General features: G+C 57.1%; 1 protein-coding gene across 2 annotated transcripts; it reads left to right on the plus strand.

The window, feature by feature from the left end:
• Positions 1-6,396: 6,396 nt before the first annotated feature.
• On the plus strand, positions 6,397-17,391 carry TLE5 (TLE family member 5, transcriptional modulator). 2 transcript variants are annotated; one of them, XM_039465694.2, is made up of 7 exons: positions 6,397-6,479; positions 7,951-8,048; positions 11,826-11,889; positions 13,176-13,220; positions 13,890-13,952; positions 16,084-16,158; positions 16,238-17,391. In XM_039465694.2, exons 3-7 carry the CDS (start codon positions 11,869-11,871, stop codon positions 16,457-16,459), a joined length of 426 nt encoding a protein of 141 aa, XP_039321628.1. In that variant the 5' UTR covers positions 6,397-6,479; positions 7,951-8,048; positions 11,826-11,868; the 3' UTR covers positions 16,460-17,391. The 2 variants fall into 2 exon arrangements, with proteins under 2 accessions (XP_039321628.1, XP_039321627.1); XM_039465693.2 differs by lacking the exon at positions 6,397-6,479 and adding an exon at positions 6,800-7,125.
• Positions 17,392-22,395: the final 5,004 nt, after the last annotated feature.

The raw sequence follows: 22,395 nt of genomic DNA on the forward strand, positions 1-22,395 counted from the left end.
CGTGCAGCCCCATCCATCACGCACCAGCGCCGGGCTCTGCCCTGGAGGCCGAGGGGCCCAGCGCTCATTTGTAACCAGGCCTTGAGTCTGGTCTCAGACGCTTGGAGCCCTGAGACAGATCCCCACCCTGCCTTGGCCCCAGATGTGGCCCTGAGAATCCCAGGGAGAGGAAGCACGTGGAGGTGGACACGTGGAGTCAGGGATGGAGAGGGGGCAGTGGCAGCCATCCAGTGTGACGCGCCAAAACCTCCGTTCTCCCCAATTCATTACACGTTCCCTCCTGAGTCCAGCTGTCTGCCCTTCCTCGCCCACCCCGCCCGCCGCGTTCTGTTCTTGCTATACCCCCAAAGCAGGCCTTTGCAGTGGGTCCAGCCCAGGCTGCCCGTCTCTCGCCTGATCTTCCTCCCATCACGCTACCAGGGAGGAGCTTCCCTGTCTCTTCCATGCTTTAAGCCAGGGGTTCTCATTCTGATGTCATTGTGCCCCCAACCATGGGACACTGGGCGATGTCTGGGGGCATCTGTGGGGGGAACACCTCAGGGGTGCTCCTGGCATGGAGTGAGGAGAGGCCAGGGACATGGTTCAGCACCCTGCAGTGCCCAGGATGCCCCTTTCCCCCCCAAGAGAATGAATTATCTGGGCCAGAATGTCCAAAAACCAGATTTTCTTTCTTTTCTTTTCTTTTTTTAGAGACAGGGTCTCGCTATGTTGCCCAGGCTGGAGTGCAGGGGCTATTCACAGGCACCATCCCACCACTGATCAGCACGGGAGTTTTGACCTGCTCCCTTTCTGACCTGGGCCAGATCACCCCTTCTTAGGCAACCTGGGGGTCCCCCGCTCCCTGGAGGTCACCATACTGATGCCGAACTTAGTGCGGACACCCAATCAACATAGCACACTACAGCCCAGAACTCCTGGGCGATCCTCCCGCCTCAGCCTCCCGAGTAGCTGGGACTGCAGGCATGCGCCACCACACCCAGCAAAACCAGATTTTCCCATTTGATTGAGGCAGAGGAGGACCAGGGTGGGTGTACTCAGGAGTGAGTTCCTTTCTTCAGGCGTAAAACTTAAGAGAGACCGGGTGGGGTGGCTCACACCTGTAATCCCAGCACTTTGGGAGGCCGAGGCAGGAAGGTTGCTTGCGTCCAGAAGTTCAAGACCAGCCTGGGTAACATGGCAAGACCCCATCTCTACAAAAAACAAAAATTAGCCAAGCGTGGTGGCACATGCCTGTCGTCCCAGATACTCGGGAAGCTGAGGTGGGCGGACTGCTTGAGCCCAGGTCGAGGCTTCGGTGAGCAGAAGTCACACCACCACACTCCAGCAAGGGTGACAGAGTGACAGCCCTGTCTCGAAAAATAAAAAATCAGATTAAAAAGTTAAGGGAATGCCAAATACCTAAGTCATCAGGATAAACACTATTTTGAGACAATCTCTTTTTTTTTTTTTTTGAGATGGCCTCTCACTCTGTCGCCCAGGGTGGAGTGCAGTGGCGCGAACTGAAAAGTGTTGGTGCTCTCGTGGCAAGACTGCCAGAGAGTTGCAGGAAGTAAAAATAAATAAATAAATAAGCCGGGCGCGGTGGCTCACGCCTGTAATCCAAGCACTCTGGAGGCCAAGGCGGGCGGATCACCTGAGGTCGGGAGTTCAAGACCAGCCTGACCAACATGGTGAAACCCTGTCTTTAAAAAAAAAAAAAAAAAGAAAGAGAGAAAGAGGGAGAGAGAGAAAGAAAGGAAGGAAGGAAGGAAGATCTTGCTCTAAAACCTGCCATGGCTCCCCAGTGCCCTCCAGGTAAAATCCCAGCTCCCCAATCCAGCAGCACCTGCAGCCATCGTGTCCCTGCCAGAAGCCACACAGCATGGTGGTCAAAGGCCCAGGGTCAAGGTCAACGGCCTGGGATTACATCTATGTTCAGTCCCCTACCCACTGTGTGATTTTGGCCAAGTCACTTCAGCTCTCTGTGACTCGACCAGGGAGAACTTTTCCCCATCTCTTTTTTGTTTTATTTTATTTTATTGATTTATTTTTAAGACGGGGTTTCACCATGTTGGTCAGGCTGGTCTTGAACTCTCGACATCAGGTGATCCGCCCACCTTGGCCTCCAGAGTTCTTGGATTACAGGCATGAGCCACCACGCCCGGCCTGTTTTATTTTTATTTTTATTTTTTCGAGACGGAGTTTTGCTATTTTGGTCAGGCTGGAGTGCAGTGGCACAATCTCAGCTCTCCGAACCCTCCGCCTTCCAGGTTCAAGTGATTCTCCTGCCTCAGCCTCCGGAGTAGCTGGGATGACAGGCACCCGCTACCACGTCCGGCTCATTTTTGAATTTTTAGTAGAGATGGCATTTTGCCATGTTGGCCAGGCTGGTCTTGAACCCCTGACCTCAAGTTATCCACCTGCCTCAGCCTCCCAGAGTGCTGAGATTACAGGCGTGAGCCACCGCAGCGGCTGGTTTCCCCATGTTTAAAACGGGCGTGACCACAGTCCCTAAAGGTTAAAGTGGGTAAGGCCCCTGGTGCGTAGAAAATACATACAGGGCCAGGCTGGGTGGCTTAGGCCTGTAATCCTAGCACTTTGGGAGGCTGAGGTGGGTGGATCACCTGAGGTCAGGAGTTCAAGACCAGCCTGGCCATCTTGGTGAAACCCCATCTTATAAAAAAGAAAAAAGAAAAAGAAAAAAACAAACATACAGGCGTGTGTCGGTTGGCTGTTTATTTATAGTGTGGCCCAAAATTCTGGGCTTCCCTCTAGGCGGGAAAACAAAAACAAAACAAAAAACATATTTTGGAAAAATGATTCTTTCCCAATGACTCCTTCACAGGCCTGAGTCCCCCTGGGTGGCCCCACCCTGACCTCACGGCTGAAGGTATCTGTGTCCAGCTCCGCTTCCCCCGAATGTGTGGGGGCTTCGAAAATGGGAGTGTTTGGTCCAGGGCACGTTGATACTGGAAGGCGCCTGCCTAAATACACCCTGGCAGGTGGCCTCCCAGGAGAGAGGGCGTCTGGTCCCCATGGCGGTGGGGGCGGGGCGGCAGGGTTCAAAAAGACCAGCTTTGTTGTTGGCTGAAGGCCTGACTCCTAACAAACAGTATTCCTCTTACAAATTCACGGCCAGGTGCCTGTAATCCAAGCACTTTCGAGGCCAAGGCAGGCGGATCACCTGAGGTCGGGAGTTCAAGACCAGCCTGACCAACATGGTGAAACCCCGTCTTTAAAAAAAAAAATACAAAATACAAAAATTTAAAAAAAAAAAAAATCCACGCCTGGGTGCAGCAGTGCACGCCGGTAATCCCAGCACTCTGGGATACTGAGGAGGGCAGATTGGACATTGAGACCATCCCGGCCAACATGGTGAAACTGTCTCTACTAAAAATAAAATTAGCTGGATGTGGTGGCACGCGCCTGTAGTCCCAGCTACTTGGGAGGCTGCAGCAGCGGTATTGCTTGAACCCCGGAGGCAGGTGGTTGCAGGGAGCCGAAATCACACCACTGCACTCCAGCCTGGCAACAGAGTGAGACTCTGTCTCAAAAAAAAGAAAAAGTCCAAAATCCTAATCTTCGTTCCTTCCTTTTTTTTTTTTTTTTTTTTTTGAGACGGAGTCCTGCTCTGTCACCCGGGCTGGAGTAGGTGGCGTGATCTTGGCTCACTGGCAACATCTGCCTCCCACGTTCCAGCAATTCCTGCCTCAGCCTCACCAGTACCTGGGATTATAGGCGCGCGCCACCTCACACAGGTAACTTTTGTTTTGTTTTTTGCTCCCACCGCCCCCCAACTTTTGTATTTTTAGTTGAGATGGGGCTTCGACATGTTGGCTAGGCTGGTCTCGAACTCCTGAGCTCCACCAATCCTCCTGCCTCAGCCTCCCCAAGTGCTGGGATTACAGGTGTGGCCTGCTGCGCCCAACCCTAGACCCCAGCTCTACAACAAAATTTTTTTTTTTTTTTTGAGACGGAGTTTCACTCTTGTTACCCAGGCTGGAGTGCAATGGCGCGATCTCGGCTCACCGCAACCTCCGCCTCCTGGGCTCAGGCAATTCTCCTGCCTCAGCCTCCTGAGTAGCTGGGATTACAGGCACGCGCCACCACGCCCAGCTAATTTTTTGTATTTTTAGTAGAGATGGGGTTTCACCATGTTGACCAGGATGGTCTCGATCTGTTGACCTCGTGATCCACCCGCCTCGGCCTCCCAAAGTGCTGGGATTACAGGCTTGAGCGACTGCGCCCGGCTTACAACAAAATTTAAAATTAGCTGGGCAAGGTGGTGCGTGCCTGCAGTCCCAGTTACTTAGGAGGCTGAGGTGGGAGGATCACTTGAGCCTGGGAGTGAGAGACTGCAGAAAACTATAATTGCACCACTGCACTCCAGCCCGGGCAACAGAAGACTGTCTCTTAAAAAATTATTTTTAATAAAAATATTAAAGGCCGGGCGCAGTGGCTCAAGCCTGTAATCCCAGCACTTTGGGAGGCCGAGGTGGGTGGATCACGAGGTCAAAAGATCGAGACCATCCTGGTCAACATGGTGAAACCCCGTCTCTACTAAAAATACAAAAAATTAGCTGGGCATGGTGGTGCATGCCTGTAATCCCAGCTACTCAGGAGGCTGAGGCAGGAGAATTGCCTGAACCCAGGAGGCGGAGGTTGCGGTGAGCCGAGATCGCGCTATTGCACTCCAGCCTGGGTAACAAGAGTGAAACTCCGTCTCAAAAAAAAAAAAAAAAAAAAAAAAAAAAAATTAAAACATCACTTTGCCAGGTGCAGCGGTTCATGCCTATAATCCCGGCACTTTGGGAAGCCGAGGCAGGCGGATCACAAGGTCAGGAGTTCGAGACCAGCCTGGCCAACATGGCAAACTCCCATCTCTACTAATAATACAAAAATTAGCTGAGGGTGGTGGTGGCCACCTGAAGACCCAGCTGCTCATAAGGCTGAGTCAGGAGAATCCTTTGAACCCGGGAGGCAGAGGTTGCAGTGAGCCAAGATCTCACCACTGCACTCCAGCCTGGGCGATAGAGCAAGACTTTGTCTCAAAAAAAAAATTATTATTATTATTAATTTTTTTTAAAGCTAGTCAAGTGAAGCAGTGGAGGTGGAGAAGGAACAGAAATAAAAAGATTATTAATCTTGATCACTGAGGGCTCTCACCTTTATCTGCCAACGTAAGGAGCCTCGGGTTCCAGATCCATTTTACAGATAGGAACAGTCGAGGCCTAACCATTCATCTGAGGGAGCAGGCTGCCTAGTGGATGATGATGATGAAGAGACTGTACTTAGCAGAGGAGGACCCTAAAGTCACAGCCTTATTTCGGCAGCCTCTTTGGGACCTGTTCTCTGCATGGCAGAGAGAGGGATCCTTTCATAACTGCCACCAGGTCTGGTCCCTCCTCTTCCCACTGCCCTCCAGGATTACCATCTCACTCACAGCAAAAGCACCTGTAATCCCAGCTGTCTGGGAGGAGGAGGCGGGAGGATCACCTGATGTCAGAAGTTCAAGACCACCATGGCCAACATGTGAAACCCTATCTCTACTAAAAATACAAAAATTTGCCAGGCATGGTGGTGCATGCCTGTAGTCCCAGCTACTCAGGAGGCTGAGGCAGGAGAATCGCTTGAACCCAGGAGGCAGAGGCTGCAGTGAACCGAGATGTGCCATTGCACTCCAGCCTGGGTGACAGAGCCAGGCTCCATCTCAAAAACAAAAAAAAACCACCAGGCCCTGCCCCTCCTCCTCCCACAGCCCTCGAGGGCTCCCACCTCACTCAGAGCAAAAGCCCTGTTCTCTCTCCTCGGCCCACAAGCCCTTTTGGGACTGGCCTGCGTCGCCAGCTACAGAGTTGGCAGGGCCCAGTGCAAAAGAAAACTGAAAGGCCCCTTGTTCAAAAATGATTAGGAATTTCAAAATGCAGCAGTAAAGATTAACCCAAGCAGAAGCACTGCTGGGGGCAGGGGGCCTGGGCAAAAGCATGAAGCCCCCGGTCCAGGCCCTGCCTCCCTCCCGGTCTTCCTGACCTCCTCCCAGGGACCCTCGTGCCAGGCACAGTCCTGCTCCAGGGCCTTTGCACCTGCCCGTCCTGCCTCTGACTAGCACTGCCCCCCATCCCCCCGTTCTTGCTCCTTCTTGGGATTCATTTAGGGGTGGAGGCAGCCCTCTGTGATCCTCCCTGCCCTCTGTTCAACCTTGCACCCTCCTAGCCCGCCATTCTCCCAGCTGCTTTTTCCCCAGAGCTGTCCCCACCATCTGACCTGCCGGGAATTCAGCTCGTGAATTTGTCTCTGTCTGTCTCCACGCACCTCACCAGGGCAGGGACCTTGCAACCCCCCCCCCACCCCCACCCTAGGGCCCTGGAGCAGCCGGGCCTGGCACACAGGCTCTCCAAAAATGGCTTCCCTGAGGAAGGCGGCATGACCGCTGCCTTTCTGCAGAAAAGGAAACTGAGGCCCGGCGAGAACCACAGCCCAGCCCGAGCCAAGGTCACAGAGTACGTCCCTGGCACGCGTCCAGGTCGTGCCACCGCACGGCCGGCGGCTTCAACGTGGGCAGCCGGGTCCCTTTCTTTGACAGATGGGGAAACCGAGGCCAGGCCGGCCGCCAGGCCGGGGCGGGTGGCGGGGGCCGCGGCCCGGGGCGGGGGCGCGCCGGGCCCAAGGTCACCGCGGCGGGCGGGCCCCGGGGAGGCGGGCCGGGGTGGGGATCCGCAGGCCTCCCCGGGCGCGCGCGTCCCCCCCCTCGGCGGCGCGCACGGGGCACGGGCGGCGGCGGCAGGTGGAGCCGGAGCCTCCGCAGCAGCCGAGCCGCGGCCACTGCCGGCGTCGCCGCCATTAGACAATAGCGGTGGGGCCGGGGCGCGGGGAGGCGGGCGGCGGGGAGGGGCGGGGAGGGGCGCCGGGCGCGCAGGAAGCGGGGCCCGGGGCGCGCCGGGGCCGGGCGCGCGGGGAGGGGGCGCAGGAAGCGGGCGAGGCCGGGCGCGGGAGGCGGCGGCGGCGGCCCCGGGAGCTGCCGATCGGCGCCGGGACAAAGGCGCGGCCGCCCGGCGCCCCGAGCAGCCCGAGCCGGGGCGCACAGCCGGGGCGCAACCCGCGCCCCCCGCCGCGACTGACATGATGTTTCCACAAAGCAGGCATTCGGTAAGCGGGGCCCGCCCGCCCGGCGCCCCCTCCCCGCGTCCCCCACCCAAAGGCCGGCGCCCCCCCAACTCCCGGGCCCTGTCTTCGGTCTCGGGCTGCGAGCCCTGCGCGATCCCCCTCCTGCCGCCGACCCCCGGACACCCCCTCCGTTCCCGATTCTCCCCCAGCTTCCGGGCCCCGAACCCCCCCCCGCCCGCCGGGACAGGCAGGGCCTCGGACGGGCCTTGGCCTCGGGCCTGGGGATCTCCGGGAGCCCCGCCAGGCACCTCCAGCGAGGGGCTCCTTTGGGGGCCTGTGGTGGGGGGGACAATCCGGGGCGCACCCCTCCCGGAAAAGAGCGCGTCCCCGAGGAAGGGCGCTGGGATTCTGGGGTGGGCTCCCCCCACCGGAAGATTTTGGGCGCCGAGAGACCCCCTCCCCCAAGGGGACTTTGCAGGGGAGACTCGCTGCCCCTCAACTTGGGGAGGGGGCTCCCTAGGGCGCGTTTCCACCCCCCTCGGTTGCACCCACTCCCGGCGCTTTGGAGGGGCGGTAGAGGGCGTACCCTGCCCCCCATCCAGGGCGGGCCTTAAAACGCACCCCCACTGCCTGGGGGTGGCGGGGGACGGGGCGGCTCCGGGCGCACCCACCCCCTCAGCTTCCCCCGGGGAGAGGCGGGGGCAGGAAGCGCGGGTGGGGGCCTTGCCAGGGGCGGTAAACAGGGGCCCAGGAAGTGGGGCAGGAGGGGGGGCGCCGCAGCTGCGCGGCCGCTCCCTCCTGGCCCGCCCTCGAGGGGGGCCTGGCCCACGCCTCGGCCTGACCCGGGCGCCCCCCCCCTCCCCACAGGGCTCCTCGCACCTACCCCAGCAACTCAAATTCACCACCTCGGACTCCTGCGACCGCATCAAAGACGAATTTCAGCTACTGCAAGCTCAGTATCACAGGTGAGGGGTGGGGGCCGGGGGTCCCTGCGCCCCGAGAAGGTGAGCCCCCCCTTACTCTGCACGGATGGCAAGGCCGAGCCCGCCGGATCGGGAAGATAGTATGTCCTAGACTCCGACCTAATCACTTGACAAATACCGAATTCCTTTCTTTAAAACAGCCCCAGTTTGTAGAGGAGGAAACCGAGGCACAAAGAAAGTTAAATAATTTGCCTAAAGCCCCAGCTGTGTGACTTCAGAGTCCCTCCCTCCTCCCCAGTGTCCCCCAAGCCCCCCATTGGATAAAAGATCTTCCACGAACCAGGTCAGAGCCTGGACTCACCATCCCCCCAACCCCGAAACACACATTTCACAACCCGGTCATCCCTGCCTTTGCCCAGTTTTGGAGAAAGGGTTCCCAGGGTCCGTCAGATTCTCCAAGGCGCTTCTCCTTTCAGAAATCTGACCTTTCTGAAGAGTTTGCCATGTCGCGTGGTGTAAGGGGAAGGGCCCATTTAGTCCTCTTAAAGGAACTTAAGCCCAGGCCGGCGGGGTGGCTCATGCTTATAATCCCAGCACTTTGGGAGGCCCAGGCGGGTGGATCACTTGAGGTCAGCAGTTCGAGACCAGCCTGATCAACATGGTGAAACCCTATCTCTACTAAAAATATAAAATCAGCCGGGTGTGGTGGCGCACATCTGTAGTCCTGGCTACTCGGGAGGCTGAGGCAGGAGAATCGATTGAACCCAGGAGGCTGAGGTTGCAATGAGCTGAGATCACGCCACGGCACTCCAGCCTGGGAGACGTAGTGAGACTCTTGTCTCCAAAAAAGAAAGAAAGAAACTTAAGCCTAGAGAGGTTAGGGATTTCCTCGGGGGTATCTGTAGCATTGAGGAGGTGGTAAGGCTGAGATTTGCACCAGGTTTCTCTCCTGGTTTAAGGATGTAGATTCCCACCTGCCCTGCTCTGGAGGGGCGCACCAGACCTGGGAATCTGGAGGAAGTCAGGCTAAGCACAGACCCATGTTTCGGCCTTGGGGCCCTCTCCTGACTGAAGTTTGCCCACCCCAGAAGTGTTCCGGGAGGGATCCTGGATTTCCTCCAAGTAGAAAGGGGAATCTCGATTTTCTCGTGGCTGTTGAAAGTATCCAAACTTTTGGGGTACTCCCTGTGTGCTAAGGACCATATGTGCTTCCTCCTGGGGTCTGGCTGTCGTGCCCTTTCTCAAGATGGGTACACTGAGACCCTGACAGTCAAAGGTGCTGGAGCCAGCTTTCCAGGAAGGCCCCAGAAACTTCTGTTTGATTCCCTGGATGTGTAGGGTTGGAGACTGCTTAGTGAGCCCTGGGGCTGACCTGATTCCACAGGAAAGAGATCAGATGGCCTTCGCAGGGCTGTGTGACCTCCAGGAAGCCAGACGCCCTCTCTGAGCTTTGGAGTCTCCATCTGCTGGGCCTGGGCTTTCTGCTATCCAGCGAAGGTTCCTGCCATATCAGGCACACACTGGATGTTCAAGGCATAACAGCCTCTGGGTGGCCGGATCAAGTCTCACTCTCGCCCAGGCTGGAGTGCAGTGGCACAATCTCGGCTCACTCCAACCTCCGCCTCCTGGGTTCCAGTGATTTCCTGCCTTAGCCTCCCAAGTAGCTGGGATTACAAGGATGCACCACCACGCCCCTAATTTTTGTATTTTTGGTAGAGACGGGCTTTTGCCATGTTAGCCAGGCTGGTCTTGAACTCCCGACCTCGGGTGATCCACCCGCTCAGCCTCCCGAAGTTCTGGGATTACAGGCGTGTGGGCCACTTTGCCCAGTTTCGCTCTTGTTACCCAGGCTAGAGTGCAATGGCGCGATCTCTGCTCACTGCAACCTCCGCCTCTTGGGTTCAGGCAATTCTCCTGCCTCAGCCTCCCGAGTAGCTGGGATTACAGGCACGCGCCACCATGCCCAGCTAATTTTTTGTATTTTTAGTAGAGACCGGGTTTCACCATGTTGGCCAGGATGGTCTCGATCTCTTGACCTCATGATCCACCCGCCTCGGCCTCCCAAAGTGCTGGGATTACAGGCTTGAGCCACCGCACCCGGCCTTGACTGGCTTTAAAAAAAAAAAAAAAAAAATCCACATGCATTTATGTGGTGCTTGCTGTATGCCAGGTACTGTTCTAGAGCTTTTCTTGTCTCAATTCATTGAGTCTTCCCCACTCCACCCTGCGAGGTGGGTGGCACCTCACAGAGGAGGAAATGAAGCCCAGAGAGGTAGTGGAGTTTGCCTACAGTCACACAGCAGGGAAGACGCAAGGTGAGGCTTTGAACCCAGTCCGGGAGGGGCCGGGGATGGTGGGAGCAGGTAAGCCAGAGCCAGGTCCGCAGGGCCGCTGTGCTGGATTGGATTTAAATGGGTTAAAGGACAGGGGCTTGTCCACCTCCCCAACTGCCATCACCAGTTCTTTTCCTGGTCTGGGAGGCCCTGGAACCCGCTCTTCTCCCTCCGGCGACGACACCCTCATGGGGGCTTTGAGAAACGCCCTGCAGCAGCCCGTCCTTCCCGGGAGGGCCTGTAAGAAAGAAGTTGTGGCGTCAGCCACCTGGACGGCCCAGGTGGAGCTGGAGAAATGGTGTGTTTTGTCACAGCTAAATAAAAAAGGCAGCCGGGCGCGGTGGCTCACACCCGTCATCCCAGCACTTTGGGAGGCCGAGGTGGGAGGATCATGAGGTCAAGAGATGGAGACCAGCCTGGCCAACATGGTGGAACCCGGTCTCTACTAAAAATAAAAAAATTAACCAGACTTGGTGGCGGGCGCCTGTAATCCCAGCTACTCGGGAGGCTGAGGCAGGAGAATCACTTGAACCCGGGAGTCGGGGGTTGCAGTGAGCCGAGATCGTGCCACTGCATTCCAGGCTGGTGACAGAGCGAGATGCTGTCTCAAAAAGAAAAGAAAAAAGACAGGAAGGAATAGAGGGAGCTGAGGGGTCTCCCCAGGAAACACAGGCACCCCCACGAAGCTAGGGTCGAGCTGAGGGGTCTCTCCGGGAAACCCCGGCCCCCCACGAAGCTCGGGTCCCCGTGGGAAGGCCAGCCAGGAGCCGCCTTGCAGCCCCAGACCCTCGCAGCCTCTTTAAGATTTCTATTTGGGTCTGGAAAATTTTCCCCTGTGGTTGAAAGCTTGGGCTGCTTCTTGGCTGTGTGACCTTGAGCCAATTGCTCACCCTCTCTGGGTGTCCACTGTGTCATCTATAAAAGGAGCGTGACAATGACGCTGTGGGCCTCGTCCGGATCGTGCCAGGTGAAGGCTTGTGGCAGTCTCTCTGAGCCCGCGTTGCCGTGCGCCCGGACTTCTGGTGTTTCTACAATGTCTGTTCTTTCTCCTCCACCAGATCTGCGAGGGGGGGTTTCATCACCCGCCTCTTACGGTCAGCGGCCCTGGCGCTGTCCCCTCGCCCCCAAATCACAGATTCAACTGTTACCCTCTTCCCTTCCCCTCAGTTCAATGCCCTCAGCCCCACCGAAGCTTCTGGCTCCCTCGGCCAGGCACGGCAGGTGGCTCCCCTCTGTAAGCACTTCGGGAGGCCGAGGCAGGAGGATCGCTTGAGCCCAGGAGTTTTTGAGACCGGTGTGGGCAACATAGGAAGACCCCCGTCTCAGTTAAAAAATTATTGTTGCTTGACCCTCTGAGAACTGGCTGATCGCGCCCTTACGGGGGTCGTGGTACCTCGGAGCCTCAGTGTCCTCCCCTGGATAACAGAGGGTGGGGGGTCCCGCCCGTCCGCCACCAACCACCCGGTCTCCCCTTGTCCCTCCTCAGCCTGAAGCTGGAATGTGACAAGTTGGCCAGCGAGAAGTCGGAGATGCAGCGTCACTATGTGATGGTAAAGTCACTCCACCCCCAGGTCTGGCGCTGGGGGCGGGGACAAGGCTTCCCACTCCCCACCACGGCCAGCTGCTACCTAAACCTGGGCCACCTCCCCTGGGAATCGTGAGGGTTCAGGGCCTGTTCTCCACTCAGCCGGCCCCTGCTGGGCTGAGCCTGCCTCCCTAGCCTGGCAGCTGGCCGGGGAGGTGGCCGAGTTGCCAAGCCGCCGGGTTGCAGACCAGGCCTGCCAGGGCCAGGTCCCCCGGCTGTCCTTGGCAGCGGAGGAGGGAGGAGGAGGAGGAGGCTGTGAAAGCCAACAGCCAGGAACTGACGTGGGGGAGCAGCCGAGTCCCTCCCCACTGCCAAGTACCCCCCACTTAACCCCTTTGGGCCCAAGCTGAGAGAGGAAGCCTGTGGGAGGGGGTCTGAGCCCTACTCATTTTTGGGGGGGTGGGGAGGGCGAGGTGTGACACTGTGTTACTGCTGCCAGAATCCTTTGCTCTGTTGTAACCGCCAGGTGGCAATTTCTGCATCAAAAATCCCCTCCCTGACCCACCCTTGGCCTGACCCTCGAGCAGCGATACTAGGGTCTCAGCCCAGGACCCAGATTCTCCCAGACTGTTGGGGGAAGCAGAGCCAGACTCTGACCCTGGCAGCCAGAAGGGATGGGGCCGGGGTCAGAGAGAGGGACCTCTGGGACCTGCCTGAGGAAGGCTATATGGAGAAATGGGGCATGTAGCTGGGGTCTTGCAGGATGAGTAAGAGTTCGCCAGGCAGAGCAGGAGAAACTGCGTGAAGGCCTGGGAATGAACTTGGCTTTCTCCCCCAGGGGTCACGGGGAGCCACAGGAGGGTTTAGAGCAAGGGAGGGGCAGGGTCAGATCTGGGGCTTGGGGCGAGGGGAGCTGCTGGCCCCAGAGCCAGAGCCCGTCGGCTTCGTTTACCCTCACTGTTTATACCCGGGCAGGCAAACATCCCGGGGCCCACCCGCAGTCAAGACATAGAAAGATAAAAGATTAGGAGCCCTGGAATGCGTGTTCTCTGGGTGCACGCGGAGTGGGGGAGGAGCCGGGCCAGGGCGAGGGACCTAGAGGACCCCCAGCCCCTCCTCCGTGCCGGCTGGCTGCCGTGCTGGGTGTGGGCGGCTCTCCCTCCCACCTGCGTCTCCCTTTCCGGCCCTCTCAGCTGTCTCGCTGCCTCCCCCATTTTGTCTGTCTCTGTCACTCCCGTCTCTTTGTCTCCTCACCCCCCCATCCTTCTCCACCCCCATCTCCCGCTCCCTCTCTCTCTCTCCCCCAAATAGTACTACGAGATGTCCTACGGCTTGAACATAGAGATGCACAAACAGGTACGCCCCTCCTCCCCCTCCCCCTCCCCCATCCTCCCCTCCCCCTCCCCCTTCTTCCTCCTCCCCCTTCCCTTCCTCCCCCTCCCCCCTCTTCCTCCCCTTTTCCCCTCCCCCCCGCTCCCCTCCTCCTCCTCTCTCCTTCCCCCCTCCTCCCTCTCCCCCACCTCAAGCCCCGACTTAGGCACCCCCAGGCAGGTAGCGGCAGGCCCTCGCTGGGCACCAGGCCAGCCCTGTTATCCAGTTACCTCCTAAGCCCTTCCCCAGCTCCCAACCCCGTTTCTTTTTCAGGCCTCCCTGGAAGTTTTTTCTCCCAGGCGGGGAGGGGCAGAGACCTTCCCCACAGCCCTCCGCCCCAGCCCTCCCTGCATTCCCACAAGTGCTTCCTGCCTGCCAGGGGCTGGTCCCCCCAGAGCCACCCACCCGACACCGCCGAACCCCAGTGTAGCGTGGCCACCTGCACCTCGAGGCACCCCAGGCTGTAGGGACCACCGGTCCCGAGGCCCACCTCGCCCCTGGCTGTCCTCGGACCGAACACGGGTTTGCTCATCCCCCCCCCGGCCAGACCCAGCCCCTCTCAGACAGAAGCCCCACGTGGCAGGGCTGGGCCGGTCCCCGTGTGGGCCCCGCCACCCGCCCGGGACTGAAGCCGGCTTCGTCTGTGTGTTCCAGGCAGAGATCGTCAAGAGGCTGAACGGGATTTGTGCCCAGGTCCTGCCTTACCTCTCCCAAGAGGTAAGAACCCCGGGCCTCGGGAGGGGGATGCCCAGCCCCTGCCCCACTGCAGCCATCTCAGGTGGTGCGCTGGGCACCCCAGGGCACAGGCCTCCCCTCTCTGGACCACCCTGGCTCTGGACACCAGAGCCAGCCTGTGCAGAAAAATCCCCAGGCCAGAGAAAGGGGCGTGGAGGGCGGGCCTCACCCTGCTTTGGAATTCCCAGCTGGAGTGTGTCATGACATAGGTAGGAATGTCGGACGGGCCGAAACTGCCCCGGGAGGGTTTTCCTTGTATCTTCCTGCTTTCACCCTCTTGAGACATCCTCCAGGCCCTGCGAGCGGCAGAGGACAGAGGACCAGTGGGTGTGATGGCGGGGGGAGCACGGGCGTGGGCACACGGCACAGAGGAGATATCCACACGCAGACAGCGCAGTGACACATGCAGGTGTGTGCGGCTACCCGTGGGCACACGTGATCCTGAGCACACATTAACACATCCACACGCGCACCCAGACGAACCTGACGCCAGCTCCTCCTTTTTATTTTTTTTAAAGTAGAGATGGGGCCGGGCGCGGTGGCTCACGCCTGTAATCCCAGCACTTTAGGAGGCCGAGGCAGGTGGATCACGAGGTCAAGAGATTGAGACCATCCTGGTCAACATGGTGAAACCCCGTCTCTACTAAAAATACAAAAAATTAGCTGGGCATGGTGGCGCGTGCCTGTAATCCCAGCTACTCAGGAGGCTGAGGCAGGAGAATTGCCTGAACCCAGGAGGCGGAGGTTGCGGTGAGCCGAGATCGCGCCATTGCACTCCAGCCTGGGTAACAAGAGCGAAACTCCGTCTCAAAAAAAATAAAATAAGAGATGGGGTTTCACCATGTTGGCCAGGATGGTCTCCATCTCTTGACGTCGTGATCAGCCCGCCTTGGCCTCCCAAGGTGCTGGGATTATAGACATAAGCCCCCACGCCCGGCCTCCTCTTCTCTTTTCTTGGGTTCTGAGGCTCAGGATGTGAGGTGCCCCTCCCCAGGGCCACGTAAGGCCCATCTCCTGTTTCCTGCTAAGTTTACTGTCAAAAGCCTGTAATTTCCTTTTTAACATCTGCATATATGTCTCCAGATCTTTTGGGTGGGCGGCCTACTTTGCCCAGGGACAAGTCTAGAAGGACTCAGTGAAAGCCCTAGAGGGACAGGCATGGTGGCTCACGCCTGTAATCCCAGCGCTTGGGGAGGCCAAGGCGGGCGAATCTCGAGGTCAGGAATTCAGTCAGGAGTTCAGGACCATCGCCAACATGGCGAAACCCCATCTCTACTAGAAAAATTAGCTGGGTATGGTGGCGTATGCCTGTAATCCCAGCTGGGTGTGGGGGCGTATGCCTGTAATCCCAGCTACTTGGGAGGCTGAGGCAGGAGAATCGTTTGAACCTGGGAGGTGGAGGTCGCAACGAGCTGAGATCGCACCGTTGCACTCCGGCCTGGGTGACGGCGAGACTCCATCTCAAAAAAGAAAAAAGACAGAAAGCTTTAGAGAAAGGGGCACTTGGAGCCCTTCAGAACAGGGGCTTCCTGGTAGCCAAGGCAAAAAGGAAGACTGGTAGATTCTAGCATCTGCTGGCCGCAGAGAGTCAGCTGTTTGGGAAGAGCTAGGGAGGGCATTGCCCGGAACCTGAGCCCCTTCCCCGGCCGGCCTCTGCCGGAATTGACTGGGCCTTCCCCAGCCATGGAAGGAGAAGGGCTCAACTTGGCCGACGTCCGGGCACAGTCTCGCAGCTCTTAGGATCGACGTCCCTGTACAGTTGGGCAGGTTGCGTACTGCACAGAGATTCACATCTTTCCCGTCTTTGCCCGTGACATAGGTCGACATCCAGGGTTTCTCCTGGGCTCGCTCAAAAGCCGTTTCCTAACGACTTTGCACAAGATGCTTTTCACGGTTTTCTGTACTTTTCCATTTGACTCCGTTGGCCAGCTGGAGACACAGGCTTGGTGAAGGGAGCAGCTGGAGAGGGAGGGCGCTTTCTGATGGGGCCGACAGCCACTGGGACGAGTGGACATTACCACCCGCTTGGTAGCGGAGCTTTTCCCCGGCCTCAGGGTCCCCCCCACCCAGCTTCAGAAGGAATCACTGCCTCTCCCCTCTCCCCGCCTTCCAGCACCAGCAGCAGGTCTTGGGAGCCATCGAGAGGGCTAAGCAGGTGACCGCCCCGGAGCTGAACTCCATCATCCGAGTACGTATGGGACCTGGGCGCGGGGCGGGGGACAGGTGGGCCCCAGGCAGCTAACACTCCCCCCCCCCACGCCCTGCAGCAGCAGCTCCAAGCCCACCAGCTGTCCCAGCTGCAGGCCCTGGCCCTGCCCCTCACCCCACTGCCCGTGGGGCTGCAGCCGCCCTCGCTGCCGGCGGTCAGCGCAGGCACCGGCCTCCTGTCGCTGTCCGCGCTGGGCTCCCAGGCCCACCTCTCCAAGGAAGACAAGAACGGGCACGACGGTGACACCCAGCAGGAGGATGACGGCGAGAAGTCGGATTAGCAGGGGGCCGGGACGGGGAGGGCGGGGGGGAGGGGGACGGAGGGGACACGGAGACGCCGAGAGAAAGGGATGTGTAGCACACGACACGGCAGAGCTGGGATTGGCGACACCCCCCCACCCCCCCGCAGTATTTAGGGCGGCGCCCCAGCCCGGCTTGCAGGCCACCCCTAGCTTTCTTCCTACCCTGGGCCCGGCCTCCCTCCCTCCTCCCCGCAGCCCAGTTAGGTGGGTACCTGCCCCCACACGCGAGGCAAGCTAAGGCCTGGAGGGTCAGAGGGGAGCCCAGGTCCCCAGGGAGCACGTGCTGGCCCAGTCCAGCACCCCCGTCACTCCCCCCGTTTTGAACACGTGTCACTGATGGTCTGCCCGGGCCCCTCGGGGCACACGCCACGGCGCGCTCACCCTGGTACTGCATGCACGCAACGCTAGCCGCCCCCTTCCCGTCCTGGGCACCCCGAGTCTCCCCCGACCCCGGGCCCCAGATAGGCTCCCACCTCCACCTCCTGCCCCCCCCCACCACCACCTCTGCTAGTTCCAGATGCCTCTATGCCCACCTGGTCCTCTCCCGTGGCCCACGAAAGAGGGGGCACGGGGGGGAGTGAGCTGAGCTGAGCTGGGAGGAGCAGGGTGAGGGTGGGCAACCCAGGATTCCCCGTCCCCTTCCCAAATAAAGATGAGGGTACTAAAGTTGTCTTGGTTTTTATTTTATTTTTTTCTTTGTCCAGTATGCTAGCTTGTCTCTTAAGAAGGGGATATTAAAATAAAAAAAAAAAAAAGACAAAATGTTTTTACAAAAAAGCAACACCCACACCTGTGTCTGTATATAGTCAGCTTATGATGTGTTCCGTCGTTTGATCTCTGCAGAGAAGTCGAAGTGCTGTATCAAGGGTGGGCTTAGCTGTGCCTTTCAAATAAAGATGTGAGAAGGTTCAGTCCTGTGTTCCTGCCTCTGTGTCGTGGGCTGCCCCGGGGTGGGGGGGTTCCTTCTGGAGTGAGACACCCTCCTAGAACATCAAAGGTTCCCTGGTGAGGCCGGGCGCGGTGGCTCACACCTGTAATCCCAGCACTTTGGGAGGCCAAGGCAGGTGGATCACTTGAGGCCAGGAGTTCAAGACCAGCCTGGCCAACATGGCGAAACATCTCTGGTAAAAATAAAACAGTCATGCACCAGGCGCGGTGGCTCAAACCTGTAATCCCAGCACTTTGGGAGGCCGAGGCGGGTGGATCACGAGGTCGAGAGATCGAGACCATCCTGGTCAACATGGTGAAACCCCGTCTCTACTAAAAGTGCAAAAAATTAGCTGGGCATGGTGGCACGTGCCTGTAATCCCAGCTACTCAGGAGGCTGAGGCAGGAGAATTGCCTGAACCCAGGAGGCGGAGGTTGCGGTGAGCTGAGAGTGCGCCATTGCACTCCAGCCTGGGTAACAAGGGCGAAACTCCGTCTCAAAAATAAAAATAAAAATAAAAATAAAGCAGTCAGGTGTGGTGGCAGTGCCTGTAATTCCAGCTACTCAGGAGGCTGAGGCACAAACATTGCTTTAACTCAGGTGGAGGTTGCAGTGAGCCAAGATCGCACCTCTGTGCTCCAGTCTGGGTGATGCAGCAAGACTCTCTCAAAAAAATTTAAAAAGGCAAAGAGTTGCAGGCCGGGCCCGGTGACTCTGGCCTGTAATCCCAGCACTTTGGGAGGCTGAAGCAGGAGGATCATGAGGTCAGGAGTTGGAGACGAGCCTGGCCAACATGGTCAAACCCCATCTCTACTAAAAATACCAAAACTAGCCGGGCGTGGTGGCGCGCTCCTGTACTCCCAGCTACTCGAGAGGCTGAGGCAGGAAGATCGTTTCAATGCAGGAAACCTGAGGTTGCAGTGAGCCGAGATTGTGCCACTACACTCCAGCCTGGGTGACAGATTGAGACGCTGTCTCAAAAAAGAGTTCCTTGGTGGGTCACACTTCTGCATCTGGCCTACCTTGCTTTGATGCTAAGCCCAGAGAGGGTAAGCTGGAGACTTCAGGTCACACAGCATGACCCAGGTGCTTGATGTTTAGATAGGTGGTCAAGGGGCCCCGAGAAGGCTAAGGGGTTCCCTAAGCTAGAAGGTGGGGAGGCTGAGGTGGGAGGACTGCTTGAAGCCAGGAGTACAAGGCCAACCTGGGCAACATAGCAAGACCCTGTATCTTTAAAACAATAAATTGTTCAGCCAGGCGCGGTGGCTCACGCCTGTACTCCCAGCACTTTGGGAGGCTGAGGCGGGTGAATCACGAGGTCAAGAGATCGAGACCATCCTGGTCCACATGGTGAAACCCCGTCTCCACTAAAAATACAAAAATTGGCCGGGCGCGGTGGCTCAAGCCTGTAATCCCAGCACTTTGGGAGGCCGAGGCAGGTGGATCACGAGGTCATGAGACCGAGACCATCCTGGTCAACGTGGTGAAACCCCGTCTCTACTAAAAATACAAAAATAATCAGCTGGGCATGGTGGCTCGTGCCTGTAATCCCAGCTACTCAGGAGGCTGAGGCAGGAGAATTGCCTGAACTCAGGAGGCGGAGGTTGCGGTGAGCCGAGATCGGGCCATTGCACTCCAGCCTGGGTGACAAGAGCGAAACTCCGTCTCAAAAAAAAAAAGATGGCCATTTCTACTTTGCATTTGGCAGGGACTGCACAGCGGGAGTCCCAGCCTCAGGGAGCTGACTTGGGTGCAGCTGGACAGCCGACCTCGGGGAAAATGTCTCATGTTCCCAAGGTGAGGGTAGGGAGTGGAGGGGACAGGGCTGGCTGATCATACCAGCCCCCTGGTGGCTCCCACCCCTCCCCCATTGCAGGCAAAGCAAAGTCCTCTAAAAATGACAGTGCAAGGGATCATCCCACTAACATTTATCCTTGCTGAAACCTGAACACGTCTAGACACGCCGTGCGAGGTGGTTAAATTCTCACCTCTACTTCAGAAGGCCGCTTGGCACCACAGAATCCAAGGATTCCCCTCTGTTGGGATCTGTGTCCCAACAGAAATGTCACATGAATGAGTCCACCGAAAACACCTGAACAATTGGTCAGGCACAGTGGCTCATGCCCGTAATCCCAGCACTTTGGGAGGCCGAGACAGGCGAATCCCCTGAGGTCAGGAGTTCAAGATCAGCCTGGCCAACATGGTGAAACCCTGTCTCTACTAAAAACACAAAAATTAGTCGGGTATGGTGGCGTGCCCGTAGTCCCAGATACTCAGGAGGCTGAGACACAAGAATTGCTTGAACCCGGGAGGCGGAGGTTGCAGTGAACCAAGATCACACCACTGCACTCCAGCCTGAGTGACAGAGCCAGATTCTGTCTCAAAAAAAAAAAAAAAAAAAAAAAAAAAAAAAAAAATCTGAACAAAAGTGTTTAGAGCTGCTGCAATTTGTCATAACTGCTCCCAATCAAATAGATTGTGACATGGTCACACAGTAGAATACTACATAGCCATGAAAAAGGCAGGCTGTTCCTGGTGGCTCATGCCTGGAATCCCAACACTTTGGAAGGCCAAGGTGAGAGGATCGCTTGAGGCTGGGAGTTCAAGACCAGCCTGGACAACACAGTAAGACCCTATCTCTACAAAAAATAAGAATTAGCCGGGCATAGTGGTGTGTGCCTGTGGTCCCAGCTGCTTGGGAGGCTGAGTGGGGAGGATTGCTTGAGTCTAGGAGGTTAAGGCTGCAGTGAACTGTCGGGCCCCACAGGGTCGTGTGGTGTTCCTTATGTTCTGCTGAGGTGCAGGATCTGAGAAGTAAAGAGACAGGACACTGAAGAACTCGTGAAGAGCGGGTGGACCCCAGGGGCCACACAACCTGTGAGCGGACATCAGCCAGAGCCCCAGATGCCCAGAAGCGTCTGTATTTATTAGGTACAAGCAGGGGGCAGGATCGCAATCGAGGTCACCATCTATAGGTTTAGTAATGGGGCATACATAATCACGTGAGTCACAAGCGAGGGGCCATCCCATTATGTCACCTGGGCAGAGAGGTGGGCTGTGCGCAGTAGGGGGCCGTGTCGTGCACAGTAGTAGAGGGTCGTGTACAGATAAGGGGTCCACCCCCATTAAGTCACCGAGGCAAGGAGGTGGGCTGTGTGCAACAGGTGTCCTGCGCAACACATCTTATCTGGGGGCTGTAGACTTCAAAGGGTTTCTACCAGAAGGATACTGTAAACCAGTGCAGTGGGAGCTGACAGACGTGTGCTCTTCTCTTAAGATATTTATGGGAGGATGATTTGAGCTAGCACAGAAGCGAGAAAAGACTGACAGGGTGTACAGCCTCCGTGACTGGCCACACCAGAGGGGTTCTTCTCCCTCGGTTACTTCCAGGATCTCAGGCCTGAGGCCGACTTTCCACAGGAACCAGATGCAAGGTGCTACAACTCCTGTCTCAGGAGGAGAGGCTCCTGCTCCAAGCCTGCCATCCAGCGTACGGCCTTTCAGGCAGGGCCGCCGCCGCCGGGGTCTTGGGTTCTCGTCCTGGTCCGGCTGTTTTCCCATGTGCTGCTTCTGTTCTGTGACTGCTCTGGGCATTCCCCCTACTACAGACTACTATATGGTTATATAGAAGGATTCTAGAAATCAGCACTAAATGTGTCAGTACAGCTCCGACTACAATATCCGTATGATTGTATAGAAAGATTATATATAGAACCAGGTGAGCTAGATGTAAGTATTAAGTATGATTATATAAGCTAGATCTATATAAGCAGTAAGTTATACTTTAGGCACTAATTCTATAAACTAATATATGATTAGATATAAAGATTATATAAAGGAAATAGCTGAGTAATAACCCTGTAAACTAAGACACTCTTCTTTTCATTTTTTTTTTTTTTCCTTTTTTGCAGAGAATGGGGTCTCACTATATTGCCCAGGCAGGTCTCGAACTCCTGGGCTCAAGCTATCCTCCCGCCTCTGCCTCCCAAAGAGCTGGGATTACAGGTGTGAGCCACAGCGCCCGGCCCTAACACATTCTTCATACACTAATTGCGCCTGAGGTCTGGACAGTTCTCCTTCCTCGGTGCCCATGGTGGTGTTACCCGCAGTGAACTATGATCATGTCACTGCACTCCAGTGTGGCTGAGAGTCAGATTCCAACTCAAAAGAAAGACTATCAGGGCCGGGCGCGGTGGCTCACGCCTGTAATCCCAGCACTTTGGGAGGCCGAGGCGGGTGGATCACGAGGTCAAGAGATCGAGACCATCCTGGTCAACATGGTGAAACCCCGTCTCTACTAAAAATACAAAAAATTAGCTGGGCATGGTGGTGCGTGCCTGTAATCCCAGCTACTCAGGAGGCTGAGGCAGGAGAATTGCCTGAACCCAGGAGGCGGAGGTTGCGGTGAGCCGAGATCGCGCCATTGCACTCCAGCCTGGGTAACAAGAGCGAAACTCCGTCTCAAAAAAAAAAAAAAAGACTGTCTTTGCCTCTCATGGCCCTGGGAATAAGTTCTCAATTCTTCACCCAGGCCCAGGAGACCCTATGTATCCCTCCTTTCCTTTCTACTCAACAGGCTGTAGCGAAGGTTAAACGTCTTCTATTCGTTGCCTCGGGGCCTTTGCACATGCTGTAACCTCTGCCTGGAACAGAATTCTCTTTATTTCGCCCTCCCCAGCATTCTAATTCCCCCAGACTCCCTAAAAGTCACTTTCCTTTTTCTTTTTATTTTTTGAGATGGAGTCTCGCTCTGTCAACAGGCTGGAGTGCAGTGGTGGGACCTCAGCTCCCTGTAACCTCCACCTCCTGGGTTCAAGCCATTTTCATGCCTCAGCCTCCTGGGTAGCTGGGACTACAGGCACGTGCCACCACACCCAGCTAATTTTTATTTTTATTTTTTGAGACAGAGTTTCACTATTGTTACCCAGGCTGGAGTGCAATGGTGTGATCTTGGCTCACCGCAACCTCCGCCTCCTGGGATCAGGCA

This window comes from Saimiri boliviensis, chromosome 14, assembly GCF_048565385.1.
Source record: "Saimiri boliviensis isolate mSaiBol1 chromosome 14, mSaiBol1.pri, whole genome shotgun sequence".
Lineage (NCBI taxonomy): Eukaryota > Metazoa > Chordata > Mammalia > Primates > Cebidae > Saimiri > Saimiri boliviensis.

Bases quoted from the DNA above. Each gene is read 5' to 3' on its own strand.
- TLE5 (XM_039465693.2), top strand. From the start codon at position 7,099: ATGATGTTTCCACAAAGCAGGCATTCG. The intron at 11,890-13,175 runs GTAAAGTCACTC...TCCCCCAAATAG, and splicing joins TGCAGCGTCACTATGTGATG to TACTACGAGATGTCCTACGG. The intron at 16,159-16,237 runs GTACGTATGGGA...CACGCCCTGCAG, and splicing joins AGCTGAACTCCATCATCCGA to CAGCAGCTCCAAGCCCACCA.